Here is a 24202-nt window from a genome sequence, read left to right on the forward strand (position 1 = left end):
GATGAAACAAAGATTGAACTCTTTGGCCGGAATGGCAAGTGTCATGTCTGGAGAAAACCAGGCACCGCTCATCACCTGGCCAATACTAGCAATGTACAGAGACATCCTTGATGAAAACCTGCTCCAGAGAGCTATGGAATTAAGGCTGGAGCGACGATTAATCTTTCATCAGGACAATGACCATAAGCACACAGCCAAGATAACAAAGGCACACTTAAAGTCCTTGAGTCTGGACTTGAACGCAATTGAACATCTCTGGACAGATGTCAAATTTGTCTGTGCACCGACGCTCCCTATCCCACCTCATGGAGGTTCAGAGGTTTTGCAAAAAAGGATGGGAGAAACTGCCTTAAAATAGGTGTGCCAAGTTTGTAGCATCAAACTTGAGGCTGTAATTGGTGCCAAAGGTGCTTTAACAAAGTATTGAGCAAAGGCTGTGAATAATTATGTACATGTGACTTTTAATTTTTAATACATTTACATCAAAGAAACTTTTTTCATGTTGTCATTATGTGGTGGTGTTTGTAGAATTTTGAGAAAAATAATGAATTTAATCTATTTTGGAATAAGGCTGTAACAAAACCAAATATGGAAAAAGTTAAGTGCTGTAAATACTTTCTGAATTCACTGTATATTATAACCTCTCTAACAATGGGAAAATTTTGAAACTTTGGGACTATCCCACATAGGGTTAAAAAAACCAGAAACACTTAATGTTTAGTTATATTAAATATTTTTTCCTAGACTTTATGGTTAAGTATGAATAGTGAAATGCTGCATCAGTTAAACCCATAACACATCCAGAATTTGTTGGCAGGTCCACATGTCCTTAAAATAAATGAGTAAATGATGGAGCCTTCTGACAACTTTATTTGGTCCAGATATTGTTCTGCAATGTCAAAAATACAAAATAATAAAACTGAATCTGAATCTAGCTGCCAAGACAGAGCTACATTTACATTTCAGCCCATTTAAAAACAGTAAAGCTAGCATAAACATTGGCATCATTGGAACATTTTTTGTCCTTCTTTCCGAATGCTGTTAAAAACTTTATACTTTTATTATTAAAACTGCAGTAAAGTGATGGACACACCATGTTTGGAAATGCCCTGTCTACATGCAGTCTTTAGTTTCACCAGGGTCACTATGTAATAAGCCAAATATTCAGTTGAATACTACAGTTCAACAGGCAATACTTGTATCTTTGGCATATTTCTGCCTTCATCACAGAAGGGTTCTATTCGGTGATAGCTCATACAGGAGAACCTCCTTCATTTTTACCTGCTGGGTGGGAAACTCTAAGAATATGATGATTTGACTCCCTCTGGTGGTTCTTCTACCAGCGCCTAGAAAAAGGCTGTGTCTACAGATCACTACAAAAAAGCTTACATACCCATAAAATAACACAGTTTGTTAAAACTATTTACAAGTTTCAGAATGTCATGAAATATTCTGTAAATAATCATGATAGACTTGATTATATTGGACTCAATGATTTTTTTTTTCCATCCTCATTTTCCAACTAATTTGGATTATCAGTATCCAGGCATGCAGCCAGGTAATTGAGGAGGGGTAACCCATGCCCTTTTTAATAAGGTAAAACTGTGTCATCGTTCTTAAGTAAAGGTGAGGTACAGTGGTGTGAGAAAGTGTTTACCCCTTCCTGATTTCTTATTATTTTGCATGTTTGTCACACTTCAGATCATCAAACTACATGCAGTTTTTAAATGCAGGTTTTTATTATTGAGGAAAAACAATCCAATCCAAAACTACATGGCCCTTTGTGAAAAAGTGTTTGCCCCCTAAACCTAATAACTGGTTGGGCCACCCTTAGCAGCAACAACTGCAATCAAGCGTTTGCGATAACTTGCAATGAATCTGTTACAGTGGAAGAATTTTGGTCCACTCATCTATGCAAAATTGTTATAATTCAGCCACACTGGAGGGTTTTCGAACAAGAGCCGCGATTTTAAAGTCATGCCACAGCATCTCCATAGGATTCAGGTCAGGACTTTGACTAGGCCACTCCAAAGTCTTCATTTTGTTTTTCTCCAGCCGTTCAGAGGTGGACTTGCTGGTGTGTTCTGGATCATTGTCAAGTTCGCTTCATCTTGAGGTCACGAACAGATGGTCGGACATTCTCCTTCAGGATTTTTTGGTAAACAGCAGAATTCATGGTTCCATTTATCACAGCAAGTCTTCCAGGTCCTGAAGCAGCAAAACAGCCCCAGACCATCACACTATCACCACCAAATTTTACTGTTGGTATGATGTTCTTTTTCTAAAATGCGGTGTTACTTTTACGCCAGACGTAATGGGACACACACCTTTCAAAAAGTTCAACTTCAGTCCACACAGTATTTTCCCAAAAGTCTTGGGGATCATTAAGATGTTTTCTGGCAAAACTGAGACGAGCCTTTATGTTCTTTTTGCTCAGCAGCGGTTTTCGTCTTGGAACGCTGCCGTGTAGACCATTTTGCCCAGTCTCTTTCTTATGGTGGAGTCATGAACATTGACCTTACCTGAGGCAAGTGAGGCCTGCAGATCCTTTGGATGTTGTTGTGGGGTCTTTTGTGACCTCTAGGATGAGTCATCGCTGTGCTCTTGGGGTAATTTTGGTCGGCCGGGCACTCCTGAGAAGGTTTTCCACTGTTCCATGTTTTTTCCATTTGTGAATAATGTCTCTCACTGTGGTTTGCTGGAGTCCCAAAGCTTTAGAAATGGCTTTATAACCTTTTCCAGACTGATAGCTCTCAATTACTTTTTAACAGGGGGGCAAACACTTTTTCACACAGGCCCATGTATTTTTGGATTTTGTTTTCCCTCAATGATAAAAACTTTCATTTAAAAACTGCATGTTGTGCTCACTTGTGTTATCTTTTACTAATATTTAAATTAGTTTGATGATCTGAAAGATTAACGTGTGACAAACATGCAAAAAAAAAAAGAAAGAAAGAAATCAGGGAGGGGGCAAACACTTTTTGTCTGTATGTAAACATACATACACAACTTTTTGTCTCTAAACGTTTTAGACACGGAATTAATTCGTGTTTTTTTTATAATTATTATTATGAACCATACCATAAGAACACTAGGAAAAGTCTAACTGCCTTCAAAAGACTCTGTACCTCTGTAGCTAATCCAGAATGCAGTTGCACTACTAGTTTCTCACACCACAACATTTATAAATAGTCTTTATAAGTTTATCCCTAATGATCAAGCCTGAGGCAACAGTGGCTGAGATGAGGAAGAAACCATGAGAGGAACCAGTCTCAAAAAGGAACCCATCCTCATTTGTCTATTTATTATAACTCAATAAATTTCATAATTGTTAACGTTATCAACTTTTCACTGATGCTCACTCACATGCACAACTGTTCATAGCAATTGTAGCCATAAGCCACTGTAGCAAACTGCTTGTATCAATTACAGTCCAAATCCATCTTCATGGTTCTTAAGTTTAACCCTGGAAAGTAACCTCATGGATCTTTAGGCTGTTTGTGTAAAACAATCCCCAGCTGCACCTAATGGCCTCCATTTGAAGAGCTTATTTATTGAGGGAGACTTCGAACTCTTTGTTAGTCACTCTAGATAAGGACGTCTGCCAAATGCTATAAACGTAAAATGTAAACTGTGGCTCTTACTGTTTCTCAACCTCAGCTAATGTTTAGAATCTCTAAACTTATAGTGGGTGCTTACACTCTATTCTGATGAATTACATTGATTCAATTTTTAAAAAGAAGCTACAATTTAAGCTACAGTAGCCCTGACCAGGCAGTTACTATGGGTGCATTTTTCCAGTTGCTAAATAACACAGGAGCAAACATTTCCCTGGCTTTACTGGCTTTAGCAAACAAACAGCTAAGCAAACAACTGTCACAATGTTGTTTCTTTTTATGCCCTGTGAGTTTCATAGCTATCCGCTCAATTGCACCTGAAAAAAGTAAAAGCCTTCTGCTGGCACAACATTTCTGTTTTGTCTCTTGCAATCCCAGTCTCAATAAATACCTCTGATCTCAACCAGATACCATACCATTCCTTAACAAAAAAGATATCTTCATTATGAATTAATGATTCATATTTACATCTATAATGTGCAGAAAGAGAAAATATTTTGAATTTCACAATTTATTAGCCTTATTATTCATGATCATGACTTATGATTCCAAACCTAATACTATATTTGACTAACTGCAATCACCAGTCAGTTGGATGCTCATGTGCAGGCAAACGGAATTCTTTCCAACACCATCATGTAGTTAAATATGACGCACTTATTTGCAAGAAACCGTGCAATTATTAATTTTCCATTTTACCTGTGGCATTTGAGTCTAAACGGAATCTGAACCCAAACCTGCAGGTACCTCCTGCATGTTTCTTTATAACAAACATTTAACATTATACTATTATTTATATACATGTTGAAATGCAATCTGTTTTTTTGCTTGTTTATAAACCACTATTATCAACATTACTATGTATTTGGGGATTCTTATTATTATAGTTATTTTCCACTAAACCTCAATGCCAGAAAAGCAAGTAGACTGGAATTAGGACAGCTTGTGTATAGAAATGTGAGGAATCCAAATTTGACTCTGATAAACAGACAAAAACATCTGTATATTTATATTTTCATGGGGGGGTCCAAAAATCATTTAGGAAAACTCCTGCACACATGCTTAATAAGTAAAAATGCTGTTTTGTCAAGAGTACTGTAGTCCATATATGTTTGATGGTCATGTTAATTTTGTAATGTTTACATGTTTATTTCTTCTCCTTTTCTAGTTGGTTTGAGTATATGTAGCTTGTTATCTGTGCAGGAATAAACAGGGTATTATAAGCATCTGTGATATTTATTTCAGATAGATCTCTGGATGCAAAGAAGGGTTTGAGAACGCATGCCTTATTAAATCACAAACACGGTTGGCTCATTTCTTTCTTTCTTTCACTTTTAAATTATTAGCTCCTCCACATGTTAAAGGATTGAACAGGAGAAACTTTGTATTGATCGCTGGCTTCAGGAAGGTTTTGCTGCACTCATTCAATAACTGAAAGTACAATTGCATTTGTCAGTGGAAAACTTTTATACTTCAGCCATGTGGAAATGCAGATCGATGATAACTAAGACCTGAATCAGATCAATGATTCATTCATTCTGGGAATAGCCACTGCACCCTGGAGTTGTAGGTCTGGCTTTCTAGGAAGGCATTTCCTTTTAGACATGTATAGTGTTTAAACCTCATATGCAGCTTTTCTATTCATATTCGTGTTGGGAAATAGTATACATTTAATCCTTTTACAACAGTCACAACCACATGCTTATAAAAAGAGCACCAGGTTATAAAACCTCATGGTCACTTTTGGGTGTTAGAACAAAGCCCCCCCTCCTCAATTGCTTAGTTATCTGTTTCCATTTACACTCTCCAACATTTACTGTAAATCAAATACAGAACAATGGCAACTTGAAAAACTTCTCCATTTTAACCAATACAGCACTTCTGCTTTCAGTATGTACCAGTGTGGGGGGATGGGGGGGATACAAACATTAGGCATTAGAATTGTATTTAAAAAAAAAAAAAAAAAAATGAATATTTGACAACACTGAAGATGATGTTTTCAGTATAAAGATTAATATGCAAGTCATTGAGGGTAGATTTTTTTTTTCTTTAATTGACAGCTGCCAGAATGTGAGAATTATCCTCACCTTTTAGTTGCACTGAATAAGTGCAATAAAATTTAACAAGAAAAGTGGACTTACAATGGGTTACTAAACATGGGCAAAACAATTGTTGAGAGACAGTTTATTAGAAATATGTAGACAAAACCCCACTGCGTTTAACAAACTTAAGTTCCTTAACCTGTGGTGGCAGGTTCGCACAACAAACATTTTTAGTCACACTTGCATTGATATTAGGAGTGCAATCACAATTTGGTCAGCTATTGATAAGTTACCCTTTTGTTCTGTACAGCGGTGAAGCTTACAATATCACTTCACATAAAATGGAAGAAATCAGTGCTTAAATGCCTGCTACACATTCAAGTGTGACAAAAGGATTACTAACTTGAAATCGTTTGGAGAAAGTCATGTATACAGACAGGACTATGTACTTTGAACATATTTGATTTACACGTCAAGCTATTTCATTAGGGGAAGAGAAAAAAAAAAAAAAAAAAAGCTACAGTGCCAACAAATATTATTCCCAGGTAGCTTTTAACTTTACATGTTTTGAAATCCAGAAAATGTTTTGGCTAGTATCTGCAAACTGTTTTTGAAAGCAAATTGAAAGTATTTCAAGAAAAAAAAAAAGCGCTTGAATGCTTGCTTCACTCCCACACACACGCACACAAAGAAAAGACTTGAATTAACATGAAAACATAAGATTTACTGCCAACTGGGAATTGAGAAAATGGGGTCTAATGTGGATTGGGACGGAAAGGTAATTTTCCAATCACTGGGAATTACAATGTGCATATGCTATATAATGACTCCTCAGACAACGGCAGATAGTAACTCACTTTCTGCACCTCTTCCTCCCCTACTGTTGAGTAAATGGGTGATAACTGGAATCCACAATATCATGGAGAACGATAAGTGTCCATGCAGAATAAAACAGTAAAGAAAGCACTGTTGATAACTTGACTGAGCAAAACAATGGTATGCTCTGGTGGGACACTTAGAGCCTGAAAAACAGCTTCAATTTAGGCATTTTGTTGTGTGTTGATCTGTGTTTTTAATTAAATGTTCACCAACCCCCCCCCCCCCCTTTTTTTTTCTTTCAAAATAACAGTTACGCAATGATCCTTGTGTCCTGCCACAGTATTTCCTTTGCAGCTTCACTCGAGATCTGGCATCTCTGTAAATAATTTAGAGACATTATGGTTAATTATACCACCTTGCACACACAAACAATACACAGTGTCACAGACTTACAAACAATACAGGTTTTTATTGCATTTTATAATATATACACATTTTATTTATTTATTTATTTATTAGGGCGCACTTACTTTCATCGTCACTATCTGCAGATTCTTCCTGTAATTTCAAACAAAAAAAACCAAAAGGATATTTTTTAATTTGTCATTTCATTACGAGACTGCTTGTAAGAATGAAAGGCAAAACTGGTTACTGGACATTTTTGTAGGTAAATGTATGAAAAAAATATTTATAAAGCCTGATCAAAGATTATATTAAGCTGAGCTGGATAATTTTTTTTTTTTTTTACCAAAAATTCTGTGAACGTTCCACATTATTAGTTTCTACGATATTTTTGACGCCATTACTAAAAATAAACAAAATCAATTTTCTATTTTTTATAATTCTATAATTATTTCTTTTATTTTCCATTATATTACTTGTCAGTGTTAATACGACTAAAAAATTAAGTGTTTTCATAGGACACATCATACATCATCTGCACCATCCATGTCAGGCAGATCATCTTCCCCTCCCATGTTGTTCATCATCTGTAGAAATTAACAGTAAATTATTCAGAACTGCTCATTTGGTCAAATATTCATTACAGTTTCATCAATATAGCAGCTAACATTTACCTCTGAGAATCGGTCATAGCTGGACAACTCTTCATCTGAATCATCTTCCCAGTCTTTCCAGTTATTGAAATCAACACTGAGCCAATTGAACTGTATTTATATAAAAAAGTAAAGAAAAAAGAAAAGAGTAAAGAAGTGAAATGAACACCACACCAAATCATGCTTGTGCTTGATTTATTCAACCATTAAAGGAATATAAATCACACCTTTGCTTTGTCTTTTGTTAACCTTGGCCACGACTTGCCAGGTTCTGCTTTTCGTAGACAGCAGTACACAGACCTGTCTGTACGTTTGTGTTTTGAATCCTACAAAAGGGGAAAAATATATAAATAAAAAATAAAAAAATACCCACACGAACAAATGATCTATAATACCAGATGGATGATGCCACAAAAAAAAAAAAAAAAAAAAAAAAAAAAAAAAGGGTAATATACTTACAATTGGGTCGATGGCCTCAAAAAGGTCTACTTCATTATGATATTTGATGCTATCGACTCCACCTACACAACTGAATGGATATCAGGACAAACAGATAAACAAAAAAATAAGAAAGGACATCGGCATGTACAGATATTTGCATTACAACTTTGTATTACAACAATTAAAAAAAATTCCCATTGGGATTGAATAAAGTATCTATTTTTTACAACACACCTGAAGTTAAGCTTTGATTTGTCGAATTTTACGTCAACATCTTTGCTGTCTTCTACGCAGAATTCAATAAAGACAGAGTCCCGTCTGTCGTACCACTTAGCAGTTGATGGCTGCCTGATGAACAGACACACGTGTATTTAGGGCACATCTTTGACTCAGAGCATACAAGGGTAATAACATGCAAAAAAGCAAATCTTAAAACTAAACTGCACGTACAGGATCTTCAATTAAAATAACAAATAGAAACAAATGGGACAATCAGCACATCAAAAGTTTAGAACGCAAAGTTTACATTTTAATATTGATTCATCTTTTGGCCAGTTTTAATGAAGGAAAAAAAAATAACCTGATATCATTACTGCCTTTCATGCTGTTAGTTTGTGCAGGTTTTGTTTGATTGGAAACACAGAAATAGCAAAACAACAGATCAGACACATGGTTTCCAAAGCAAGCTGATCCTGATTTAGCTCAACTACAGGAAATGATGACCACATGTATGCGGTGGATATTTAAGGATATCCAGATACTTAAACGTACAAATAAATGTGCAATATGCGTTACACCACAGCTTTAAACTAGTTGTGTATAAACATTTATTTAGTGTTAAATCCACCCATTATCCTGGAGTAAATATATTCACATCACTATATTCCTGCCCGACAAATGAACACTTTACTTGTGCTTTTTCAGCGCCATAAACCACAAATCAATCATTTGATTTGATTGATTTGATTTTGATTTGATTATTCAACCTATAAAGTAAAAAAATGCATCATATTTGCTCTGATTCAGTCACAGGTGTAAAAGAAAAAAAAATAAAACTCTGGTATCAGAGGCACTGCAGCAACCCGTTTTGGGTCAATTCACAACACATTCACTTTAATCCAGCAGCAGATCTATTTGGAAAATGTGTCCAATTTGATCTGATCCTCATCCAGTTAGTACTTGTTGGCCGATGAGAACATTTTAAAAGTGTTCGTCACTGTTCTGTTTTTTTGGAATAGCACACAGGAACCCTGCTTGAATAAGGTCCTGGAGGAAAACCTGGAGCAAACCATGGCAGGAACCCTGGTGTAATTATTTCTTGGAGGAAACCTTGGTGTAATAAGACCCTGGAGGAAACCATGGAGGAAACCTTGTCCTGCACATCTTAATTCCTGAATACAACGGGCTAATTAGCTGATGAGATCAGCAGGGTGCTTCAGAGCAGGAAAAACATTGAAATGATGAAGTCTTGACCCGGACTTCATCCATGTAGATGCTGAGTTTCACATCAGACGCACCGGAGCTCCCCGACAGCTTGCACACGGGGGTCGCGTGACCCTGGTGGCCGGGAGTTACCGTGGCAACCGGAGCCACGTTTAGGCACCTGTCTACCGCACGCGCCGCTCGCTAGCACCCGGAAGCGGCACTAATCAACTCATTAACCCGAGCACGCGGATTAATCCCCCTCTTCCGGATCACGGCGGCGGGTTTTTTTTTTTTTTTTTTTTAGCCCCAAGGTCGCCTGTTTCAGTAACCGGGGCTCGCTTTAAGCCGCTTTGCGACGAGCGAGCGTCATCTAGAGACGCTCCGATAATGCACTATCATGCTCTCATGACAAAGCTGACTAGCCGACAATAGACCTCGTGTACAGCTGCGTTGGTAATACACGTAAAACTTAAGTAAAAGGCTGGAATGTGGAGAAAATGAGCTTTATGGCGTATACACGGTAAACTCGTGCAAAGCCGCTCCAGAAAGAGGATTATTAAGCGGGAAAAACAAAGCATGATCTTGCTAACTGAGGGTCGTAGAATGGGTGTGAACTAGCACGCTAACATTTTTTAGTAGTTTTCGTGTATCTCAGGGACCACTGGATAAGTGTTACTGTGGGGGAAAAAATAGTAAATTTCCACCGACAGTTTGCAAAGTAAGCGAGCTAACTAGCTTCGGCGCTAAGGAGAGGCCACACCATACCCTAGCACGTTCTGAATTAGCTAGCATTAGCAAGCCAGTGCAGCAAATTGCTCTCGGTAACAGAATTGGCATAAACATTTTTTCAGTTGGTCGTGCTGTATTAAATATTGATAAAGTATAAATAAATGCTGGTCTACAGTTTTAAACTAAAACCACGACTGATACTCTTTGCTAACTGGCTAAATGGGCGCTAGCTAACACGTTAGCCCATCTGGTTCACTAAGAGAAGACTTACATGTCGGGATCAACTTTCACACAAAAAAACACTTCTGTAGTGGGTGGAAAAACAGCTTTAACCTCGGGGACGGATCTGATACTTTGCTCGGGAAAACCTGCAAACAAAAATGTCACACCGAGGGTCGAGGGAAAAAAAAAAGAAACGGCTAGTACAAGTCTCCTACTGCCTCCTCGCGTGTTTCTCCTGTGCACGCGCAATGTGACGCAGCTCGCACTTTCTGGCGTCTTCTACGGCGCGCTCGGGGAGCGGGAGCGCGCCCGCGCGTTCACGGCGGAACTTTGCAACGTCGCCATAGGAACAGCGGCGCCGCTTCTCGCCAGTAATGGCGGAAGGAGCGGTGTGAGGGTACATGGCGGTTTTGTAGCGCGACCCGCCGGGTTACTGACAGCTTTAGGATGTGAGGAGCTGATCTGCCGCCTGGTTGGAGCTCTAGGGTTTTCACGATACAACACTTCTGCCCTAATATACTTATGATAACAAAACCACGCTCAAATATAGGCACTTCACCAATCATCTAACATTACACGATGTTTTACTATTTAATTAGTTCTTTTTTGTTTTGGTACACTGGCAGCAGCTTCGCATCGCTGGCTCACAGCTCTATGGTCCTCAGTTTGACCCTGAGTTGGTTATACAGTCTGTGGATTTCTGCATGTTCATCCATGGGGGTTCCCTCTGGTTTTCTCTCACCTCTAAAAAAAAATAGTGTATTTTCTGCTAGTGAGGAAATGTCTGTTTATTGCTACTATAAACTGACAACAGAAAATAACTAGTTTTACAGACTTTCTCCAGCAGCTCTTTTTCTAAAACCTACTAGTTGGCCATTTTGTATTTTATAAGAAAAAATAACATTCATCTACAGCATTTGGCAGATACTCTTATACAGATCAACTTGCAATGATCTTATTTATATAACTGAGCACGTACATGGTTGAGGGCCTTGTTTAAGGGCCCAGCATTGGGAGCTTAGTGGTGGTGCTGGAATTTGAACTCGTTCAATGTCTTAACCATTAAGCAACCAATCTAGGATACACTGAAAGGAAACTTCAGAGCTTCATTCCTTAATTGAGTAAGTGATGTAAATACAAAAAAATTGTTCAGGTGTCTATCACTGACGGTGTCACCCCCACATGACATTGTGATACATTTGAACCAGGGGGTCACAATAATAAAATGAAAAAAAATTAAACAAATCTTAAAGAATTATTTGTTTGTTGATGTTATTTACAGTGCTATCTGAAAACATAGCTTTAAGTAGTTTAATACATCTACCAGTAGGTATTTGGAGGTGGGAGAATACAATAGAACCCATAGAAACTGGATGAACATGCTCAAAAAAATCCACAGGCTGTATACCACTGTGAAACTGAGGGCCATAGAGCTGTGAGGCAGCGATGCAGTGTATCGCAATAATAATAATAATACAATTTAAAAACCTTGAGTAATGTTAAATTAGATGATAGGCAAACAAATGTGTCCGATCAGTTTAAGATTTTTATGGTTTCTATCATTATATATATATATATATATATATATATATATATATATATATATATATATATATATATATATACACACATCACAATTATAGAACCCATCTATACAATACAAAAAATGCATTATAACAACATGTGGCATTACAGAGAGAGAGGCATTTCACATGTGGATGTTGAATACCATTTTACTAAAGCAAGAAACCCAGTTAAGACAACTCCAAACCTCTACACTACAACCGCAACTGTGCATCCTACATCATCTGCAGCAGTTCAGAATCAATATTTGTCTAATAACATGACAAAAACATAAACTGTAAATAAAATCCAACCTACTCACCAGACATGCAGACTCATAATTTGTACCGCTCCTCAGAGGCTGAAAGCCAGTGGTTCTGCTCATATTCACTGGTTTGGAAGTGCCGAACAAACCCGGGCTGAGACACACTAGCTAGCTTCGAGGTTGGCCCACCTCCTCGTGATGTCTAGCTTTTCTTGAAAATTTATTTTTAAGTATGTCCGAGACCAAATCAATTTTTCTTCCTCCGTAGGCATCAAAAGGTCTAACTCAGATGTATTAATGTGTGCAGCGGTACAGATGTGTTTTCCCAGTCGAACTTGGCTGTAACAGTTTTCATCCGACCAACCAATCAAAGGACGGAAAAATGCTGGCGTTATTCTGGACCAGCTAGCTGCCCTGTGAGGAGAATCTGAAATCTGATTGGTTAGAAAAACAGACCTATTTATAATATTCTCTAAGGTAAAAAGAGCCAGCAGTACTGACTTTGCAGGCCCTGGGCAGATTTGATTGACATGGCAGCACATAGAGGCTGAAATTTGATTGGACAAAAACATTCTAACATCCACATACACGTTCTGAAAGCAGTGCAGCCAAGAGAAGCACTATGAAATGAAAAGAATAAACTGTTAGGAATAAATTAATACAGTTTCACGGAACAAATATTAGAATTTAGGTTGTAAATGTAGGTCACTGCTTCTGATAGTGTTTAGGCCAGCAGAGAAGGTGCTTTGCTGGCCCTGACCACCCACCACTGATATATAATATTATATAAATATATACATATTCCTGTTATATATATATATATATATATATATATATATATATATATATATATATATATATATATATATATATATATATATATATCTATCTATCTTTATAAATTAGTAAACACGGGTGGGACAATTTGAACACAGTGGAAACCCGAAAATCTAAAACTAATCCGACACGTTTATTGAAAAGCTGCCATTCAAAATGGCGCCGTGCAGCGGCCAGACTCCTACTGGACTTTAATCCGAGTGACGAACTTCCTGCTTCCCTTCTCACGGGTAAAAGGAAAACTAGAGCAGGGGAAGATGACACCCACTTCACGTTACTAATGCTAAAGGCGGAATAATAATAATAATAATAATAAAAATAATTATAATAGGTCACGGGCAGTCCTGGAAGGCCGATGTAAACTCGGACATGGTTTCCTGTACCGTCGGTGTGAACGGATGGGACGCGGAAGCAACCGGAGAGGGAGCTGAAGAACAAAACCACGAGCTCGTGCGTTAATGTGTGGAGCGGAGACGGCGCACAACTGGGCGCGTGCTTTTTCCACCACCATGCAGTGCTTACACGGCCATGATCCGGTCTAAACTCCTGTCTTCTAAAAGGTAAAAGCCCCCCCCCCAAATGCACCGCTTGTCTTTATGCTTCCATCGGACCTCAACCGCGTACCGGGTGCTGTAGATTTCCAGTCGTGTAGCGAGCTCTTCCGGCAGCCCAGGAGGTGAGATTAAAGACAATGCATGCTTCTTCATTGTTCATTTGAAAGCTTTTGTGCAATATAGTGGTTGAAAAACAAAAACAAAACATATACACACACACACACACACAAAAACAGAGAGTTGCAACCAGTCTGATTGGTCTCTGAGCCTATATTTGTTGTTAATATCTTTTCTGTAACAGGGTGATATCCAGACCTGCCGCTAAGGGCGAATTTATGGGATCGCAAGGTAAAAAAAAAATCGAGTTTTTCTGTTTTTACTGATGACAACAACAGTAAAGATACTTATTCTAATAATTAACCCTGCTGGCTCTGTGCAGTTGGTTGAGAGGAGGGAGGGAGGGAGAGAGAGAGAGGGAGCGCGAGCTCTTTGTGTTGTTCTGGTGTTTGTTTGGATGAGTGTGTGTGCGCGCGCCGTAAGGAAACAGCTGATCGGGTTCCGCGCGGCGCCTGTTGATATTTGACGTCTGCTGATAATGACCTCCTCCTCCTCCTACTCCACCACCACCAGCACCACCCTGTCCTCGCAACCCACACTCTTTCACACACTCTTACACACGCGTACACCTAAAGCAGAGTTAAGCAGCCTAGAATATTCCGTGAAGAGATCAGGTGTACTGATAGCCTTCAACACCAGAGACTGTTTCGCGTCACTCCAGAAAGGTAACGTCACAGGCTACTTTTGTTTCCATGTGTGCACGCGTGTGGTGCGGTCCAGATACGACTTGTGCACAAGTACCGAGATACACGAATACGAACAGGTCTTAATTCGCACTTATATTTAGGCCCGTGTTGTTGGGTTTTTTTGTTGTTATTGTTTGCTGATGCAATTTGTGAGTGCACCTCCGAGAAATGTCTCGAGCGTCAGCTTGATAAAGTATCATTGGTTTCAGTTTCAGTTGCATGACAAGCTGTTTTTCCCCCATTAACTTGGAGAGGTTGGTGTGGGAATGATTAATGCAACTGATACCAGGAACGAACTTGTCTCGCGGACGTTAGGACGAAATATGTAACTATAAACGGAACAAATGTACTACGTCCGTCCCCCGTCCCCGTCCCCCCCGTCGCCGTCCCCGTCCCCCCTCCCTTGATAGCCTTGCAACTCATATGTATTTGCTCGAGTGCAATTCAGAGTAGATTGCATACTGTATGCATGCATCATTAGGTCACTCTATAGCTTGGAGGGTTAAAGACTGAGTTGCATGAATATGAATCTGGTTCACATTTTTTTACACTTGGGTTGAATTAATTTTATGCATATTCGTACATGTAGCACTGGGTAATGAAAATGTCACCTTTTTTAAAATATGCATGAATTACATGGTTTTTTTTAGTAGTTGTAGTACATATAAAAGTGTGAAGTTTGATGGAGCCATGCTGGATCTATATTGGTGATAGAAACTTTTTTTTGACTTTTTTTGGTGTGTCCTCTCACCTTCTTTTTTTCTATGCCTAGTTTCATCTGATGAGATGAGTGTGCGCACAGGCCAGGGCAATGATGAGGTACTGGTGTCTCAGGCTGTGTGGGATTACCTGGCAGCAGCCGGAAGGCCATGGCTGCTTGACTTTGAGGATAAACAGGGACTGAGTGCTGGAATCGTGCGTCGAGGAGAACGCGGAGGCTGCTGTGCTGTAAGACTCCTACCGGTGGAGGGCAGGACCCGATTGATGGAAGGCTCCGTCTCACCTGCCACACGCAAAGCCTTTATAGACCTGTGCCGCTGTGCCCGCAAGGAGATGACCAAACAGGAAGCTGCTCCAAAGCGAAAGCGTTCTTTGTTACCTTGTATTGGGGTGGTGGAAACGGATGCTGAGGACACTTTGCTTCCTCCTCCTCCTCCTCCACAGCCTCGTCGATCCCAGAGGCAGCAGCAAAGGTCCAGGAAAAGCGCTGAGTTGGGCTCCTGTGCTGTTCTGCCCATGTTGCACGAAGCCACAGCAAAGACGGATTGTGAGTCAGGAGCAGGCCGTTCGAGCGAAGATGACAGTGCCATCTGCTCTATCTGCATGGCAGAGATGGTGGAGAAGACCACTTTGGAGAAGTGTGGCCATTCGTTTTGTCGCTCTTGCCTGGAACAGGCATTTCAGGTGAAGAAGGCTTGTCCTGTGTGCAGGCTTGTTTATGGCCAGCTTTTTGGGAATCAGCCAGCAAATGGTAGCATGATGGTGGAAAGAGACCCAGATCTGGAGTTGCCTGGGCATGAGGGCTATGGCTGCATATGCATTATTTATAGCTTCCCTCCAGGGTTCCAATCAGTAAGTATTTAATCTTAACTGTGATTTGCTCTCTTATTTTCCCATTTAACTGAATTGAATAGAGATCATCACCATGCAGTCTTCCTTTTAGATTACGTATCTTTATTTTACTTTTCCAGCAAGAGCACCCAAATCCTGGGGTGCGGTATCCGGGCACAGACCGTGTGGCCTACCTGCCGGACAGCCCTGAAGGTAACCGGGTGTTGCGACTGCTGCGACGGGCTTTTGAACAGCGCCTCATTTTCACCATAGGAACCTCCATGACCACAGGCATGCATAATGTCATCACATGGAACGATATCCACCACAAGACCTCTATATGGGGTGGACCAAGATGGTATGCCATCTTATATGAAAGTATTGTTTAAAAATCAGATTTGTTGTGATTTTTCGGTTTTAGTAATTTGGGAAAGCCATAGATTTATTGTTCCCCCTCAAGGTTAATGAGACTCATCAACAATTATAACAGGTACAGCATTACTTGATTAGAAGCAGGAGCAGGCTTAATGCACATTAGTTATGGCTAGTAATGGCTTTACTTTTACTGTTTTGGAGTGTAATGAGTGCTTATTTAATGCTTTTATTGAATTATTGTAACTGTTCTAAATTGGGGAAATGGTGTATTTACCAATCTTTTGTAAGCAGTGGCAAATATGTCAGATAAGATTATTTTCCAAAATTTCCTAGGCAAATTAAGAGATTAAGAATGTTTGAGAGATTTATAATCACCCCCTCACCAAATATGCTGGCCTGTGTGGCCTGATTGATAAAATTAAAATAGAAATGATTGTTATTGGTCCACTTTTGGTTGGGCTTGGTCTGTCTTGACTTGGCCCTTTTTAAATTTGGTTTCTATTATTTTTGTTCTCAAACATGTCTCCCAAAAGATGTAATAAAACCTTTAACTTTAGCCAGAATCTAATTGGGTACAAAAGGATCAACCTTTTAAATGTCTTCAGATTCAGTGTGAATAGCTTAATAACCGATGAAAGCTTAATTCGAAGGTGCTAACATCAGTGGTGTAGCTGTAGCAATTAGGATTTTTGACCCATTGAAAAAGCCAGTTCACTGAAGGGAAAAGACATGGGGCATTAAAGATCACTTTGGCCTCACTGTTTCTTATGGTGCATGCGGAAAAATCTGAAAAAAAATAAAATAAATCTCCTTAAACTACATACAAAGTTTTTCTTTCTGCCTGCTAAGATTTCTTGCTACCAAGGATGGCACCTTTATTAGTTTGGCTTTGTTTGACCAGTAATTCTCTCATTTGGTTGATTCTGATTCTGGTGGTTCGTTAAAATTCCAAACTGTAATATTGGTTAGTTCGACAAAAAAAAAAAAAGGGAACGTAATTTAGTTAAACGTTATTGATTTGAGGTGTACATTATATTCAAATGTTGTACTGAATGTGACCAGGTGTTTTTTAGATCTAAGGGCGATTTATTTGGATAGCTAAAAACAGTCTAAAATTGCACACTTTGCTCGGGTTCTTGATCAATAATCCAGTGTGTGTGGACATTTTTATTTTTTATTTTTCCCCAAGATATAGTGGTACAGTGGTGTGAAAGTGTTTGCCTTCTTCCTAATTTCTTATTTTTTTGCATGCTTTAATGTTTCAGATCATCAAACTAATTTAAATATTAGTAAAAGATAACACAAGTGAACACAACATGCAGTTTTTAAATGAAGGTATTTATTATTAAGGGAAAACAAAATCCAAAACTACATGGACATATGTGAATAAGTGTTTGCCCCCTAAACCTAATAGCTGGTTGGGCCACCCTTAGCAGCAACAACTGCGTTAGCGATACCTTGCAATTAGTCTGTTACAGCTGTTTCTATGCAGAATTGTTGTAATTCAGCCACATTGTAGGGTTTTCGAGCCTGAACCGCCTTTTTAAGGTCACGCCACAGCATCTCAATAGGATTCAGGCTGAAATCATGGTTCCATTTATCACAGCAAACTTCCAGGTCCTGAAGCAGCAAAACAGCCCCAGACCATCACACCTCCACCACCATATTTTACTGTTGGTATGATGTTCTTTTTCTGAAATGTGGTATTACTTTTACGCCAGACGTAATAGGACACACACCTTCCAAAAAGTTCAACTTTTGTCTCGTCAGTCCACAGAGTATTTTCCCAAAAGTCTTGGGGATCATTAAGATGTTTTCTGGGAAAACTGAGAGGAGCCTTTATGTTCTTTTTGCTCAGCAGCGGTTTTCGTCTTGGAACGCTGCCGTGTAGACCATTTTGCCCAGTCTCTTTCTTATGGTGGAGTCATGAACATTGACCTTACCTGAGGCAAGTGAGGCCTGCAGATCCTTTGGATGTTGTTGTGGGGTCTTTTGTGACCTCTTGGATGAGCCGTCGCTGTGCTCTTAGGGTAATTTTGGTCGGCCGACCACTCCTGGGAAGGTTCTCCACTGTTCCATGTTTTTGCCATTTGTGAATAATGGCTTTCACTGTGGTTCGCTGGAGTCCCAAAGCTTTAGAAATGGCTTTACAACCTTTTCCAGACTCTCTCTCTCAATTACTTCCTTTCTCATTTGTTTCTGAATTTCTTTGGATCTTGTCATGATGTCTAAATTTTGAGGATCGTTTGGTCTACTTTACTTTGGCAGGCAGGTCCTATTTAAGAGATTTCTTGATTGCGAACATGTGTGGCAGTAATTAGGCCTGGGTGTGGCTAGAGAAATTGAACTGAAACTGAAAGGTGTAATAAACCAGGGGGGCAAACACTTTTTCCACAAAAGGCCATGTAGTTTTGGATTTTGTTTTCCCTTAATAATTAAAACCTTTATTTAAAAACTGCATGTTGTGTTCACTTGTATTATCTTTAACTAATATTTAAATTAGTTTGATCTGAAACATGAAAGTGTGACAAACTTGCAAAAAAATAAGAAACTAGGAATCAAGAAATCTTTTTCACACCACTGTGTATTATGATACAGGTGTGTGTTTTTGATGGGAAGGAAATGGAGAGCAAAGTTGTCAAGAATAGATTATGTATCTAATTTTTTTTTTACAGCTTTGGTTACCCAGATCCTACATACCTCGTGCGGGTGACGGAGGAGTTGCGGGAAAAAGGAATAACTGCCGATTGATCCTTTGGTACTCAGCACTTTGGGACAACTAGCAACCTGGCGAGTGGATCACATTGACCACAGACTCTCCAGTGATTCACTGAATTAATGTAAATCACAGCCATTCTATGGTACCGGTTTGGTCAGGCGGCTCTTTACTTGTTTCATTTTGTTTGAACAATGAGTGATTGCTTTCTTGCAATAAGTGACACATTATAATTGAGTGCAGTGCATTCCACACTTTTGTTTTTTCTTTTTCAATCCAGAGATGAAATGGCACTTTGAAAAGTTAAGGGGCAAAATCGAATGCTCTGTGGTTTGTAGAACTTGAAGCTGATCTGAACTTTTTCTTTTTGCTTTTGTAGTAGGGAACTCAACTGTTCTCATATTCTAGAAAAATGTTTGCCCTACATCTAGCAGGTTTTCTGTGACTTATTCATGTTTTGCCATTGTCTGGGCAAAGAAAGTAAACCTATAGCTATACCCATCTACATTTTCTTTGTTAGTTTTTCATAATCAGCACTGTAAGGCACTTTGCAGTTATGTACGTATGTTAATTGTTCCACTTTGGAGCTGATGCTCGGCATTATGCAGATGTAGAGAAAGTAAAGCGGTTAACAGCTGATATCAAAGCCTAATGTGTTTTTTTTTTTTTTTGTTTTGTTTTTTTTTTTGTTTTTTTTGCTTTTTCTTTATCTCATCCAGAAAGATCTTATATTTCAAGATCTAGAAAAAAACACTTTCTTTCTTTTTTTCTCTATTATCATTGTGTTTAGATTAATACTCGGATAAGAAACGTTGCAGTGATTAGGTCAGATTTGGGGGAAGGTTTTCATTTGCATGTCTTGTTATTGACTTGAATGTGCAAACTTCTATATGATGTCATTAAGAAAAGATTTGCAGACTCAACCCCCACCTCAAATAAAAGGCACAACTGGATTCGTCCACCACGGAGAAATCCCACCTAAGCCTCATATCCCACAAATGGCAAGCGCTGGATTTATTTAATCTCGGTATGCTTTGGTCATTTATACTGACAACCTTCTGCTGTGATTTTTACAGGCTATGGGATTAGTTCTATTTTACCCATGAGGTATAATGTAAAAAATATGCAGTAACATTTATGTTCTCATTCAGTCTGCTATTGTTACTCATTCAGTCTGCTACTGCTACTGTTACCTAATGATCGCAGCACGTTTTGACAAGTGGTGTAGAGTTCACTGTGGATGGTGACTGGTTATGGCCAAAAACCTGAAGCATGTTAAAGCACTAAGTTGAAAATATCATAGTAGCTGTGCAATTTGGATAATTTGTAATAAAATATTTTCTGCTATATACAAGATATAAGGGTCATGCCTGTTTGGCTCATGCTTATAAAATGGAAAGAAGAAACAGTGAATATGTCTAAAGCTGTCTCAAATGTTTCTTTTAGTTTTTATCTCCCACCTCGTTTTGTGTTAAGGGGACCAATACAAAGATCATTTCGGATGATACAGTGACACCAATCATACAAAACTCTATGCAGTTAATGTAAGACGAGGAAGAAATCTAAGATAATCAAATGTTTATTCAGCGTTCATGATTTGCCTTTATGACTATGTTGATTTGGACACAACACACCTGTCTGCTACAATATGTGCTTTATGTTTTCATACTTGAATAAAGCGTTCTGATCTGTTGCAATGCAGCCTGAGAGGGTTTTTTTTTATTGCTCGCTTAACGAGTCTTCACACAAACACTGTTTCATAAAATTTCACAGGAAGTGAAGGACCAGCACTGCATAATTGGTTGATCTGCAGATCTCTCTCTCTTGTGAAGTCACTAAGGCATCCATAGTCAAGACAGACCATTAAAGAATATTGCACAATTTACTGAAATTAAATTATAAACAATATTCACAATAGAAAGCAATTCACATGGATTGATTTATCCTGAGCAGACTGCACCGATGAAATGAGAACACAATCTTCCGATTACATTTTATGGGTTATGTATGCTACTTTCCATGCTGACCTTGAGACATTTATTGTCAATTTATGTATGGTGTATAGAATATTGACTATAGACTATATAATGATATATTCTTTGAAATGATTTTGCTATGAAATTAATTCAGAGAGCCACCAATGTGCCTTCATACAATGCCCCTGAACTAACATCAGACTAGCTTTGTTCTTGGATTGTGATTCAATTTAAAATTGTAAAGATCAGGCATCCAGTATAATTTGATTTGTTAATTAGTTTATATTAATGCAGTGGTTCACATTTTAGGGGGTCACAAGCAGGTGGGGATTTAAAAATCGGGCTGTGAGAGAAATTTACTTCTACTACAGTCTGACTGTAGTATTTTCTTCTATTCATTTATTTTGGTAATTAATAAAAGTGGAATGTAAACCATTTTCTATACCCCTTGTCCTACACAGGGCCATGAGGAACCCTGGTGTCCTATCCCAGGCTCAAGGCAAGGGACTCTGTGGATGGGGTGTCATCTCACTGCATAGAAAATGGTATGGACATTTACAAAAATAATGTCTTTGACTATGAAGGAAACCATTTTTCTTGCATTCAGAGTGACGAGGATGGACAGGATTAGAAACGAGTTTAATAGAGAACCAGCACATGTATAACAATTTTGAGAGAAGGTGAGGGAGACACGTTTGAGATGGTTTGGACATGTGCAGAGGAGGTAAATAGGGTATATACTATATGTAAAAGAATGCTGAGGCTGGAGCTGCCAGGCAGGAGGAAAAGAAGAAGGCCAAGGAGGAGGTTTATAAAGGTGGTGAAGGAAGACATGCAGGTTGATGGTTTGAAAGAGGCAGATGTAAAGGATAGAGTAGTATGGAGACTGATGATCCGCTGTGGCGACCCCTAACAGGAGCAGCCAAAAGAAGAAGAAGCTGCACACGGCGGAAGCAGGATTTCAATGCCAATTGTGAAAGTCAAATGTCTAACCACTAAGCAACTGTAACATCCACCCTCTTTTTTAAACACTTGACTACATTTAAAAGTACCATTTTTTTATATTCACTTGATTACACTTTCAGTTACATATAATCTCTAAGTACTTTATTCAACCCTGTGCTGAAAATAATGTATCATCTAATAAAGTATGAGTGGTGAACTCGGCTTATGGATGAACAACACATGGTGCAAAGCAACAGATGGCCTATATAGCACATTCGAGTAAAAAGGTTTGGCAGGCTTTAGGACGTTAAATTAAAAGCAGATCCAACTAAATTTGTAGAGATAGCACGTTTAGGGTTCATTTGCATTTCACATCAAAAATGTAATTTTGTATGTATGTATGTATGTGTATATATTACACACATATACATACATACACACACACAAACACACACACACACACACAACAACAAAATTATAAACACACCACTTGTTTTTGCCCCATTTTTCATGAGCTGAACTAAAAGATCCAAGACTTTTTCTATGTACACAAAAGGCCTATTTCTTTCATATATTGTTCTCTAATCTGTCTAAATCTGTGTCAGTGAGCACTTCCCCTCTTTGCTGAGATAATCCATCCACCTCACAGGTGTGGCATATCAAGATGCTGATTAGACAGCACGATTATTGCACAGGGGTGCCTTAGGCTGGCCACAATTAAAGGCCACTCTAAAATGTGCAGTTTTATCACACAGCACAATGCCACAGATGTCGCAAGTTTTGAGGGAGCGTGCGATCGGCATGCTGACTGCAAGAATGTCCACCAGAGCTGTTGCACGTGAATTGAATGTTCATTTCTCTACTATAAGCCGTCTCTAAAGGCGTTTCAGAGAATTTGGCAGCACATCTAACCAACCTCACAACTGCAGACCACGTGTAACCACACCAGCCCAGAACCTCCACATCCAGCATCTTCACTGCCAAGACTGTCTGAGACCAGCCACCCGGACAGCTGCTGCAACAATCGGTTTGCATAACCGAGAAATTTCTGCTCAAACTGTCAGAAACCGTCTCAGGGAAGCTCATCTGCATGCTTACGACAGCGTGTTCCAGTTCCTGATGATATCGTGCAACTTCACACAGCCATTGAAGAGGACTGGACCAACATTCCTCAGACCACAATCAACAACCTGATGAACTTTCTGCAAAAGCAATGTGTTGCACTGCGTGAGGCAAATGGTGGTCACACCAAATACTGACTGGTTTTCAGACTGCACATTTTAGAGTGGCCTTTTATTGTGGCCAGCCTAAGGCACACCTGTGCAATAATCCTGCTGTCTAACCAGCATCTTGTGATTTGTGATCAATATTTAAGAGAAAAAGGCCTTTAAGTACATAGAAAAAGTTTAAGATCTTTCAAAAATGGGGTCAAAAACAAAATTGTTGCGTTTTTAATTTTGTTCAGTGTAGATTTATTATTATTATTATTATTATTATTATTATTATTATTATTATTATTATTGTTATTGTTATTATTATTATTATCCACAAAACAAGTTACAGCAACTACAAACATTTGCTTTGAATCAACCTCATAATCTTCTCTGAAAGTCAAAGCCACTGTATAAGTAAATAAAAAGTGATAACTTATCTGAACGAGTGCATTCGTATTCGCGTCCTGGAATTTTGATTATAGCCATAAATCATCAGAGCCGCTTTGGTAGAAAATAAATCAATCCCTTCTGATCAATAAGATTAGAGATTTCAACATAAATAGGGTGTATTTTCAAAGATCTAGACCTATAATGTCGATCATATGATCTGATCAGCTTTTAATCCAAAGATTCCTGATATATATTCTGAAAATGCTTACCAAATCAAAATTCCAAAATCAACCTATATATATATATATATATATATATATATATATATATATATATATATATATATATATATATATATATATATATATATATATATTACCTCAAAAACACTGATTATTTCAAATCACACGTAAAAGCACAAAAAGATTCTGTTTAGTGTATTGGTGGGCTAACAATGTGCCACAGAACAATGTGATTCTAAGGTAATTTAAAGGCTCAGCCAGTTATTACATGAAACTACATAGATGTCTGCATTATCTCTTGAATTTTTCCTTGAGAAATAGCAAAAAAGGTTTTTTAATGCATACCACAGTCTCTGTAAATGCTTGTCCCTGAGCACCCCAGCATGCCTACCAGTTATTCAGCTTTGAAGTGAAATTACTT

The 24202-nt window shown here is 38.5% G+C and overlaps 2 protein-coding genes across 6 annotated transcripts; one reads left to right on the plus strand and one right to left on the minus strand.

Moving 5' to 3' along the window:
- Positions 1 to 5643: 5643 nt before the first annotated feature.
- Positions 5644 to 10665, minus strand: ptges3a (prostaglandin E synthase 3a (cytosolic)). Its single transcript, XM_083569950.1, has 8 exons — positions 10400 to 10665; positions 8209 to 8322; positions 7993 to 8062; positions 7761 to 7859; positions 7555 to 7644; positions 7411 to 7467; positions 7009 to 7036; positions 5644 to 6854 (listed from the first exon to the last, which is right to left on the minus strand). Coding segments are annotated over exons 1-8 (480 nt in total). The 5' UTR covers positions 10402 to 10665; the 3' UTR covers positions 5644 to 6834.
- A 2450-nt stretch (positions 10666 to 13115) lies between these two features.
- Positions 13116 to 20711, plus strand: dtx3 (deltex E3 ubiquitin ligase 3). Of its 5 annotated transcripts, XM_083569914.1 has the most exons (5): positions 13117 to 13691; positions 13871 to 13917; positions 15145 to 15944; positions 16064 to 16281; positions 18974 to 20711. In XM_083569914.1, the coding sequence occupies exons 1-5, from the start codon at positions 13612 to 13614 to the stop codon at positions 19047 to 19049; spliced, it is 1221 nt and encodes a 406-aa protein (XP_083426040.1). In that variant the 5' UTR covers positions 13117 to 13611; the 3' UTR covers positions 19050 to 20711. The 5 variants fall into 5 exon arrangements, with proteins under 5 accessions (XP_083426041.1, XP_083426042.1, XP_083426040.1 ...); XM_083569915.1 differs by lacking the exon at positions 13871 to 13917 and having other exon boundaries at positions 13116 to 13691; XM_083569916.1 differs by lacking the exon at positions 13871 to 13917 and having other exon boundaries at positions 13116 to 13575.
- Positions 20712 to 24202: the final 3491 nt, after the last annotated feature.

This window comes from Silurus aristotelis, assembly GCF_946808225.1.
Source record: "Silurus aristotelis genome assembly, chromosome: 19".
NCBI lineage: Eukaryota > Metazoa > Chordata > Actinopteri > Siluriformes > Siluridae > Silurus > Silurus aristotelis.

Bases quoted from the DNA above. Each gene is read 5' to 3' on its own strand.
- dtx3 (XM_083569913.1), top strand. From the start codon at position 14,165: ATGACCTCCTCCTCCTCCTACTCCACCACCACCAGCACCACCCTGTCC. The intron at 14,352-15,144 runs GTAACGTCACAG...TTCTATGCCTAG, and splicing joins TTTCGCGTCACTCCAGAAAG to TTTCATCTGATGAGATGAGT. The intron at 16,282-18,973 runs GTATGCCATCTT...TTTTTTTTACAG, and splicing joins ATATGGGGTGGACCAAGATG to CTTTGGTTACCCAGATCCTA.
- ptges3a (XM_083569950.1), bottom strand. The intron at 7,860-7,992 runs GTAAGTATATTA...CCCCTTTTGTAG, and splicing joins TTGAGGCCATCGACCCAATT to GATTCAAAACACAAACGTAC. The intron at 7,468-7,554 runs GTAAATGTTAGC...TAATTTCTACAG, and splicing joins GCTATGACCGATTCTCAGAG to ATGATGAACAACATGGGAGG.